The sequence below is a fragment of the Syngnathoides biaculeatus genome, chromosome 20, assembly GCF_019802595.1.
Source record: "Syngnathoides biaculeatus isolate LvHL_M chromosome 20, ASM1980259v1, whole genome shotgun sequence".
Taxonomy (NCBI): Eukaryota; Metazoa; Chordata; class Actinopteri; order Syngnathiformes; family Syngnathidae; genus Syngnathoides; species Syngnathoides biaculeatus.
Window position 1 is genome coordinate 3,214,556 of NC_084659.1, and position 11,243 is coordinate 3,225,798.

The window sequence follows — 11,243 nt, forward strand, 5'->3', positions numbered from 1 at the left end:
ATGGCGACATATGGGGAGATGGCGACATCCAATATGGCGGGGAAATGAAACCTCAACCGCTGTATCCACAACTTGGACACCTCCAAGTTAAACCGATCTCGCGGAGACGGGAGGAACAGCATGTTGTCTTGCCCGTCTTTGAAGAACAGCGAGATGAGAATAATGTACCTATAGTTGATAGGGAAGGAAACCCTATAATGAGGCGAATAGAACAGCCTCAGCCGCCGCCCAGAATGACGATAACAAAAGAGGACTTCTCTCAGGAAGAGATAGCCCATTTAACATCAAAGTATCGACAAAAGCAGGGAGAACCAGCTGATTCTTGGCTCAGGCGGATGTATGAGGAAGGAGCTGACGCCATAGAGCTTGACTCAGAGGACTTTTCGCGATTTGGAGGGTTGAGTTCAGATTCTCGAATGAATGCCGAGTTTCGTGCAAACGGGAGAGCAATGGCGGCAGGTGATACTTTTTCGCTATTTGCCTTGTATGCTATGACAGCGCAATCTGTGTATCCAACGTGGCATGATTGGCCCGAGATCAAAGGGCCTTGGGTAACCATCCGCGACGCAATTCACAGAATGGGGAGATTGTGTACGCGCGAGTCGATATCGCGAGCGGGTCATGCTTTTATTGATGAAACAGCAGTGCCAAAGGTGGTGCGTGATGCAATGATTCGAGACGCACCCCCCCACTACAGGTCTGCGATACTTACCATTTTGTTAGGAGCCGTCGATAACAGCTTCAGTGACGTAAAAACGCGCTTGTTGGAGTTGGCGACTTTGGGAGATTGGGGAGACACAGTACATCAGCCTTGCCCTGAGAATTACAGGTCCGAAACAGATGGCAAACGACCGCGCGCGAAACCGCCCGAAGCCGGGAGTAGTAGGCGGGAAATGTGGAAAGCACTCATTGTAGCGGGAGTACCGGCAGAAGAAATTGACGGGCTACCCACAAGTGCCTTGGCTGCAAGATGCAAACAAAGGGGATTGAAGGTAAATTGCTTGGGCAGGGGATCAAAGAGAAAATCAGAAATTGCTCAGCTGGCCACCATCATAAAGGGAATGATGACGCCGGCAGCTCAACCAACAGCCCCTCCCTTGGATGCATTTGAGGATGAAGAAGAGGAAGAGGAGATACAGACTCAAGCGACGACATGCTAGTAGACACAAGAGGCCCCAGCTATGTGGTTGCTGTGAGAAAGGGCCGAGCGAAACCCAAGAGTAAGGGGAAAAATAAGGACAAGAGGTCACGTACCTTTGACCTCCTCAGCTAGGATGGAGGACAAACTCAGTCAACCAGCCAGAACAAAATTGTCAATCGATGGTCAGTTGGGGACATCAGACCCCATGTTCAATTGGACACGGAAACCCTGATAAAATGAAGGGTGAAAATGTTCCACTGCGAGGATTGGGGGGACAAATTGTAAATGGAAAAGCAGTAATTCTTCCATTGAAAATTGGGAAAATGCCAATACGGAAATTTGAAGTGGTCGTCACCCCCATCCCAGAGTGGATAATTGGAATGGACATCCTGGCTGGAATGACTTTGTATTTGAAAAAAGGTAAATTTCAATTTGGAACAGGAATTGATGTGCGGACAATATTGATGGGAAAGGTAAAAATGACACCGTTTCCCATATCTTTGGGGAAAATGCAATCAGGACCTCCTCGAGCTGCGGAAATTATAGCTCAGGGGTCTGATGCCACAGTCAGTGTTTTATATCAAGGAGAGGAAAAATGGGTGAACGTACCCGTGAACAAATGTTACATGCGAGAATACTAATCATGTTTTCTTTTGTCAATAGTGGTAACCATATCTGTTGCAGCTTGGTGGGTGCTTGTTGAAGTGGGAGCTGTTGATTGGACGACCCTCGACGGGAGGACGCAGAGATGGAGGACATCTGGCGCCGAGGAATTGGAAATGACTGGGTCATCTGCCTCCTTGCCGTTGGTGCCATGGTCCGACTCTCCTGGGGAATGACCGAAGGTCATGCGTGCGAGCAACATCACCTGTGATCTTCCCATAATGATGTGTAAGGTGACAGTCTCCGCTTCCTGCGTCATGTGTATGTGGGATTCGGACGAATGGAGATATTGGGGGTGTCATGCTGATCATCGAGGAACGACTTGGACGGCAATTGCAGAAGAGGATTTCATCATCGGGGAGGTTGGGGATGATGGTGATATGAGGTGGGGGTATTATATCACGGTCATTTCTAAAGAAACAATGACGCCAAAAATAACTCAAACACACTTGACTCCCATTCTTGACACCTGTACACACCTAGCTCAAGCAGTGGTTGAAACCAAGATATACTGGACAATTCACTTTCCCCCGATTCCGATATGTAATAGAATAAAAAGGGCATGGTATGATACATTGTTGGGGGGAACGGGAACCGTATTGGGATTGGCAAATACTGCTGATAATGAGGTAACTAGGACCATGCTGTCCAATACTGGAGAACACTCTGCCAGGGCCTTGCATCAAATAGGGGTTTGGCTTCCTAAAGCTCTGGTGGGACAAAAAGAAAATGCAAAACTTTGGAAAACAGTGTTTAATTGGGATATCAAATTATGGGACGAAGCAGAGAACGTGCTTCAGAACTTGACAGAACAGAGTAGCTGGACAGTATGTAGTATTCAAACTCTACACGCTGCGGCTCAAAAGGAGTCGTTTCTAAGGATAGTTACGTCGGGAAATTATCAAGAGTGGCGGAAGGTTTGGAACATTTCCGACTCTTTGTGGTTGACATTACATCCCGAACATACCAAATGTAACAAAAATAAATGTACGGGGTATTGGACCCAGTACAACGTGACGACAACAAAGGTGGTTTGTAAATATCAGGTTTTGCCTGTTATAACGACAAGTGGATATTGGTTTTTACACATGGACGGAGAATGGTTTGAACCAAAAACCAACAAAACCTTTAAATCAGACTTATGTGATTTAACAGACCAAGGGTTGGCTTGCAGATTACAACATGCGTACTCGAATCCGTGCCTAACCGACTCAGAGGTTGTACTTTGTGATTGGACTAGGGAGCCAGTCAGAGAGATGATGTGGCAAGTTGGACCGCATACTCTGTGTGGCTACAACACAAAATAACTCACAAGTACTTTCGGTTCCTTTTGTAGGATGCCTTCAAGATGTACACACATGGCGCTGGGGAAACATGACGTATTGTTTGACTAACTATTCGGAGTCCCGCAGGTTGACTCCGGTCCAGTGGGAGGTACTACGCTCCCCCTGGTCAGTGTCTCTGGAACGATTCAAATGTGCATTGGAGAGTTCTACAGACATCCAAAAACTCATCAAGTCACATGCATCTAACATTTCCAGTCTCATGGTGTCAACTATGGTAGTAAAAGGGGAAGTAGTGCATGCCGCTAAATTAGTACAACAGGCGTCAGCTCATCATTGGTGGGACATCTTCACAGGAATGTCCTCCACTGCGCGTACTACTTTCTTGCCACCCTTGATCGTGTTAATGATTGTTATTTGTGTGCTTACGCTATGCAATATGGGAACTTGCTATTATGTGCGACGCATCCGTCTTGAGGTAGAGAAGGAAATATATAATCGCCTATAATCAATTGCTTACATTTTGAATGATGGAAAAACATTAAGAGTGGAATGAAGTAAGAATAATTTTATTGTGTTGTTTTTCCATAATTAAAAGATGTTTCGCAATAGCTTCGTATATGTTTCGCAATAGCTTTGTATAACCTAAAAGACGATCGCAATAGCTTTGAATAACCAGCAATGTCATAAAAGGATGTTTGGATAACCAGCAATGTCATAAAAAGATGTTTTTGTGTTATATGATGTCGTGCAACGCCATCTGTTGGTAACAAAGAATAGTGTGGCGTCAGGCGGGATGAATTGGCCACTCACCCCTCTTTCCGCACACGCTTAGAGTATAAAAGGAGAACTTTGGATACTCTCGGTAGAGTCTGCTGCGGGTTGCGTACGGACGCCCAGCCGGTATTGAAGCTGCTCTACCTGGAGTGTTGGCTCTCCCTTCTATTGGCGCACGGTAAGAGCTGGATATTCTTCTAAGAGCTGGTTGGATATTACTTAGCTTCATACCACGTGATTTGTGCTTGTGCTTGTGTTACCATTTCTGTGTGGGACCAATAAAGTGCCAATTGTTGGTAGCCAGAAGTATGTCTTGTCTTCATTTCTGAGTGCCTATCTCCGACGAACCTATTAAAATTTGATACCGAACTCCTGAGCGAGGTATCAGAAATGTTTTAAAACAAGTGCACGTACAACTAAGTGTCAACAATATCAACAAACACAAGTCTGTATGTTCGAAGGTAAGTAAGGAAGAAGTAACTTCTCTGAGTTTGATTTAATTATTATCAGTGCTTTATACATTGCAGGAGAACAACTTTCACTTTGTTAGTGTATGTATCACTGACTTGATGAATGAAGTATGTTTTATGCCAAAGAGTCAGGTTAGTGATATGTAAATGCGGGATTTGATCCAAGAGAAATGTCTATTTTCCTATTTGTATCACATCAGAGTTTTAAGACAGACCACTGGGTTCCATTATGAGTTGAGTCAAATGAATACACACACTCACTTATAAAGACTACAATGATATTACTGGTGATCTTCACAAGTAAACAGTACTCACTCTGCTTTACCTGTGCAGTACGATTCCACTATTTTATCCTGTTGGATTCCAATATAAGTTTGTGAGGCATCAAACTTTTTCATCTGGTGACTACGGTACTGACTGAGTTAATCACCATTGTTTAAATGTGGAAAATCGAACCTAACTCACTTATAAAGACTCCAATGATATTACTCATGAGCTTTCCAAGTAAAAAGTACTCACCCTGCTTTACATGCACACTATGATTCCACTATTTTATCCTCTTGGATTTCAATATGAACTTTGTGAGTCGTCCAACTTTTTTTGCATCGATCGCCAACGTTTCGCTGTAACTCTGACATTGGGTCCTGCTCCGTCCAAAACCTTAATTCCGTGTACATATCCTTGCGTGAAATAGTTGAGACCTCTCTGTGGAACTCTCTTGGACAAGTGTGACGCATTTGGCAAAAAACATACCGCAATACTATCGGGAATATGCGATAGAGCATCCACTTCAAACACGTTCTATTCAGTCGCCATTTTGGAAGCTTGTGGGACATGGCAAATGTAGCTTAAGAGGCGGTGGCGCTTAAAATCGTCAGTCAGAAAGGTCAATTAACTGCGAAAAATGAGGGATTACTGTTTTGCTTTTCTCATCAGCACACTAGTGTGTCTGAGCCTGCGACTTTTCAGAAAACCTTTGACCACAAATTGAGCAAGGAAAATGTTTCTTACCAATGTTTTCTCGTGTGTACAGTGTGCCTAATCGCGGTTCACTTTTGGCAACCCCACATACACACAGTTTTTTTTTTTTACTACTTACCTCGAGGTTGTCATGGTTCTGCCGGTCCAGCCTGGGCTGTGCATGTTCCCGCACAGTCGCACTGATTAGGAGACGCACACCTGCGCCTGATTGACTCCGGTAGATAGAGGACCCAGGGGACGACTGGTCCGGCACCAGATCATTGCAACTCATGCCCCGTTCCTGCACTCCCGTACTCTTGATCGTCAACCCTCGTGTACCGACCTTCGCCTGTCCTCCGACCAACCCCGTAAGCATGACGTCTTTGATACTCCTACCTGCTCTGATCAATCTTCCGTGTACGGACCCCTGCCTGCCCGCGGACCTGCTCTTTAAGCCCGACGTCCTGATTACCGCTGCCCCACTTGACTGTCTACCTGATCCTCGACTTTGGACTGAATAAACACTTTTCCCGAACTACCTTTCCGTCTACGGAGTCCTGCATTTGGGGTCCTCCCTCTGTCTCGATGGGTCGTGACAGAGGTCTTAAATTCTCTTCTAAAAAGACGGGGCGCCACTTCAGACATGGCACCTTACAATGTGATGCACCTAATGTGCACACTGAGTTAGAACATTTGCAAATGTTGTTGTGTGACTCATCCAACAAGTATACTTGAAAAGACTGGTTACACTGTTAGCATGCATGCCTGCAACTGTTTTAGCATGTATGTAAGCTACCACATGATGGCATTCATGAGGCAGTGAGAAGCAATGGACCTTTCCGCCATGTCAATCACTCACACAATAACAGCCAATCTGATACCCGCATTGTCTTAACCCCTGGCTTGTCCCGCCCCTCTCCCAGCCATGTCCCACAAGCAACACTTTTTGTCAGTAGCGTGCGTTTTGAAAAGTTAATGTTAGGAAGAAATTGGTCCTCCGATGCGCATGGGGAACATGCAATTCTGACGAAAGATATCCTGCTAGATTACAAGGGGCCCAGTTGATTCATTTTCCAAAGCCTAAAACACAGTTGAGGAAGTGTCTACAATGGATTAAGCCTTGCAGATAACCTCTCGTACAACTCAGTCTGAAAAATATCAACACAAGGCTGTATGTTCGAAGGTAAGTGAGGGAGAAATAACGTAAATGGATGATGTCATGCAAGAGAAATGTCTATTTACCTATTTGTATCGCATCTGACTTTTAAGACAGAGCACCGGGTTCCATTACGAGCCAAGTCAAATGAATACACCAACTCACTTATAAAGACTACAATGATATGACTCGTGATCTTTCCAAGTAAAAAGTACTCATCCTGCTTTACATGCTCAGTACGATTCCACAATTTTATGCTGTTGGATTTCAATATGAACTTTGTGAGTCGTCCAACTATTTTTGCATCGATCCCCAACGTTTCGCTGTAACTCTGACATTGGGTCCTGCTCCGTCCAAAACCTTAATTCCGTGTAGATATCCTTGCGTGAAATAGTTGAGACCTCTATGTAGAACTCACTTGGACAAGTTCGACGCATTTGGCAAAAAACATACCCCAATATTATATGGAATATGCGATAGAGGACCCAGTTCAAACCTATTATGTTCAGTCACCATTTTGGAAGATTGTGGGGCATGGCAACTGTAGCTAAGGGGGGCAGAGCTGAAGATCGCCAGTCAGAAAGGTCCATTGCATTTCACCTCTGTAAGCAGCAGAAGCTTACATCACCCCACATACTGCCTCTCTAGGCAGGTCATTGCTGACAAAAGCATGCTGGATGCAGCGTTTAAAGTGCATGTTTTGTGTCATTATTTCTTGAGTCCTTCTTTTATTTGTTTTAATTATCTGCTAGTTATGCTATTCTGTTTGTTGTGGTGTGATAATTTTAGTTTTGATGTGACATCGTGAGTGTGCAGAACATCGTCATTAATGACCTGCCTACACAGGCAGTGTGTGGAACAATGTCAGATTCTTCTGCTTTCAGATGTGAGATACAATTGTTTCTCATTAACTCGTGAGTGCCATCATTAGTTGGTAGCTTACATACAAACTAAAACACGTGCTGACATGCACGCTGACTGTGTAACCAGTGTGTATTAATAATGCATCCATTATTTGTTGATTTTTGTTATTTGCGGGTGTGTAAGTAAGAAAACTCCCATGAATAACAGGGAGACACTGTATTTTCAATTTTCCCTTGAGTGAATTTGTGACCACAAACTGAGCATGCTAGAAGATCCTCACCAGTGTGTATTTTCACGTGTTGTTTGAAATTGCTCTTAGAAACTAATGTTTTCCGACATTGAGAACATTTCCAGCATGTGTTGGCAGTGTAATGTCATATCACCTTTTGACTGTTCATCATCACTGTCAGTCTGTGATCCTTCATAACGGTCTCCATCACTTGAGCTCTTCCTCCTTGGAGTCTCAGCCCTTTGTCTCTCCTTACTTTGACCATCTTCAATCTTCAAAGGCTTCAAATGGACACCAGTGGATGGAACCTGGATGAGTTCCTCCAGCTTTTCATCTTTCAAATGTAGGAACTCTTCCTCCTCCTCTTTGATCCATTGAACCTCTTTCTCTTCAATGTGACGGGACATTAACTGCTGCCCCGTTGGATAAAGATTTTCACTGACATCTGCAAGAGAAAAGAAAACAAACACAAATTGGTTACATCTCATTTGTTTCCAATAACTGCAACTGTAACTGCACATTGTGCTCGTAGAATTGGGCTGTTTTTATTAAGTAACTCAGAATTGCCGCAGACACCGGATACACTGATTTATGTAGTAAGACAGGACTGAGGTTTTTGATGGAATAAAGTCCAAGTGGGCTAGGTTTTAGCCAAGGGTAAAAAAATACAGAGAGCTGAAATGGGGAAGGACTTTACATGGTCGATTCTTCTGTTATAAATGATTTTAGTGTATTTTTTGCCTAATACAATGAAAATTGTCAATTATTTTCAACATCAGTTTCATCAATCAATTGCACTTGAAACGCCCGTTTTTAACCATAAAAATCAAGCCGTCTTGGTGTAACATCAGTGGCAGAAGTTAAAACCAGATTCACTGCATAGCTGGTGTATAAAAAAAAAATATACAAGGGGCAGTAGTCACTTATATTTTACACAAACTCGCTTGGTCAAATGGACTTTATCTGTTATTCCTATAAACACTCTGAGAGCTTGTCTCCCTTTTACCCTAACACTTTAATAATTTAAAAAGTTAATTTTTTTTTAATTGGTTTTAGCTCTTAAATCCCTTCACCATGAAGTGTGTCTTCTGCTCATATTTAGTCCTGACTGTATAACTCGTGTTTGAAGCATGCCAACTCATCAGTAAACTTTAAGTTAACCTTGCTGAAATGTTTATTAGAGACCAGGACATAGGAATGTGCCAGTTATTACCAGGTAGAATTGGTTTAGTCATTATGATGCAGATATTTTGTGATGCTCATTATTTTATGATGCGATTCTCTTGTGATGCTCTTTATAATCCTTTCAATACTTTTGTGATGCGGACCCTTCTAATAGTATACGAATGCTCCAAGTCCTCTGTATCTTCGAACTTGTGATCAGCTACAGCCATTGTCTGTAACTCACTAACTTTTGACAGTCATAGCTGATGTCCAGCAAAATTCAGACACCTCGATGCCACACAAAACCTGCCATGGTGCCACTTCATGCATGCACACATACAGCTGCCAGCTTCTGTGAATGTGGCGGTTGGTGGCTAACTAAAGTGAGGAAGGAATGAATGAATTCAAGAAGCGATACTTTGGGACGTTCACTGAAAAGATTGGATTGTTTGAATAAGTCGCTTGCTATACTCTAGCCCTGTCTCCTGCTGCACTCTATGCCCAAGAAAGAAAATGTGTGGTGCACAAAGATGCTCAAATTCAATCATTCAAGTGAACATACTGAAGCATGACTTCCAGACTTTTTCATTTTCAGATTCAAAAAAGTTATGACATGCATTATCAGGGTTTATGAACTCCTACCAAGCAACTATGACTTCAAGGGATTTGACACCATCTTTTGTGATTCAAAGTTGGCATACATTTTGCTAATCATTTCTTTAACAATTTTGTAATATTTCGATTGCGATGCTTTATTCTCATTTGTTTCAATTAACTGTTTTTTTTTATTTTATGTTCAATTGCATCATAAAGAGTTGCATTTAATTCAAAGTTCTATGCAGCCTTTCAAGACTCCTAACACCCTTATACAGAACGATGCAATCAATTAATACCACTTGCAAAGCCAAGAATTCCATGGATGCCAGCTGCTCCACACGTTGTGGAAACTGCAAGAAAGCGTTTTTCTTCGTTTTGGGGTAGGCTGACAACATTTTTTTTCTATTTGAGGGTTGTCCATCAGGTGGCAGTAGGCAGCAGCCACCACGTAGCTCTCCCCCCGCAGCAGACCCACATAGTTCACATCAGATGTTAACAATGTTATATTACATGCATAATTAAACAGGGGTTGTAAACACAGGAATATCACGAAAATTAAAATCCATGCAACAAGTGAACACACCTGCCCTTCGTAGCACTTTTTGAGGGTGCAGATCGAAGACTGTGTCCAGTAGTTGAGGTTGTGGCTTTTTTTGCTCTTTTGGGCCCCAAAGTTCTTCCTCGTAATCTGCTGTGCTTTTTGCACACATTTTCACACCAAGACCGCTTTTGAGGGATTAGAAAAGCAAATGTAAAATGAACATGTCAAACGTTAAATAAATATTAAGACGGATTCATTATAGAGCTTAAAACACTATGGGTCGTTTTCACTGACGTCACATTTTTTGCTGAACTACTCCGCGCCGCCATTCAACTTCTCTATCTAACGCGTACCCAGTGCGGAAGTCTACGTGAGACTCTCGGTTACTGTTTTGTGTGAGTGTGTGTGTGTTTCATGGGCGTCTTGGGACTCAAATACACAAAGAGCACTTGCTCACCATCTGAGATCCTTCGTCTGACTTTTCTTTGACAACTCTCGCCAATTCGCTGAAGCTTTTTCCTGAGTTACTAGTCGGCGCGCACTTTAAAACCTAGCCATCCGGTACACAAGTCCGGCTGCGTGCGGGGACATCGCCTAACGCTTCCGACGAAAGACTGGACGTTCTGCGGCTCTGTGCTTCAAGGAAACTTGGATTTGTGGACGATTGCCCGACGCTGCTATCACGCTCCCCGGCTTCAACCTCCATCGTCCTGATGTGTCCCCGAGCTAAGCTTAATCGATACTCCTTTCAGAAGGCCAACATTACAGTTAAGATCGTTTTTTGTTAGTTACTTGAAAGATTTGAGAATATTGTGAAATACTGGATTTGTTTACTATTTTGTCTTTCACCCATTGTCATCAAATTTTAAATAAACATTTCGCTTTGCTTGTGGAGAACTAATATACAGGTTTTACTTTTTGAAAAAAAATTGAGTTTGTCTCGTTAATAATAATGAAAAAAAATATTCCACCGCCTTTCGTTTTCTGTGTTCGCATGGAGATAAGTGGTCTTCATTCGTGATTTCTGTCACAGAGTAAGAGAACAAGGACACACTACTGCGCTTTTGTTACGCAGTCCTGAGTCCCACGATGTGTGTATGCCAGGTAGCCTAATAGTCCGTCTGGGCTTGATGTGCTGTCGGTCGCGTCTTCAATAAATGGGGTTAGAAACTTAATGCCATCCACCTTGCCTATGTATTAGTAACGGGAGCTCGAGGCAGCCAACGGGTGACGTCACGTGAAAACAACCCATTCTAACAAAACATTCTGAATCTTTACTATTGCAGAACAACGCTGATAAAATTATTCTGTTGGTGTTTTTTTTTTTAATCCAGGTTTTCCGAAACACTTCAGTATTTTATGAGACATTCTTTCTGGTTGGTGGCGGAAAGACTTTAC

General features: G+C 43.0%; 2 protein-coding genes across 9 annotated transcripts in view; one reads left to right on the top strand and one right to left on the bottom strand.

The window, feature by feature from the left end:
- The window catches only part of LOC133493643 (uncharacterized), an 89,645-nt gene extending 81,959 nt beyond the window's left edge, over positions 1-7,686 (top strand). For 2 of the 3 annotated variants that reach the window (XM_061807280.1, XM_061807279.1), the window contains one exon: positions 1,826-7,686. In XM_061807280.1, the coding sequence (XP_061663264.1) occupies positions 1,990-3,111 (1,122 nt within the window). In that variant the 5' untranslated portion in view covers positions 1,826-1,989 and the 3' untranslated portion in view covers positions 3,112-7,686. Of the gene's footprint in view, positions 1-1,804 lie in introns of all 3 variants that reach the window. The other variant, XM_061807281.1, reaches the window with a different exon arrangement.
- Positions 1-11,243, bottom strand: part of LOC133493624 (gastrula zinc finger protein XlCGF57.1-like) — a 29,280-nt gene that overhangs the window by 15,531 nt on the left and 2,506 nt on the right. For 5 of the 6 annotated variants that reach the window (XM_061807199.1, XM_061807197.1, XM_061807196.1 and 2 more), the window contains 2 exons: positions 9,888-10,030; positions 7,698-7,988 (listed from right to left, as the gene is read on the bottom strand). In XM_061807199.1, the coding sequence (XP_061663183.1) occupies positions 7,698-7,988; positions 9,888-10,014 (418 nt within the window). In that variant the 5' untranslated portion in view covers positions 10,015-10,030. Of the gene's footprint in view, positions 1-7,697; positions 7,989-9,887; positions 10,031-10,302; positions 11,236-11,243 lie in introns of those variants that run through there. The other variant, XM_061807195.1, reaches the window with a different exon arrangement.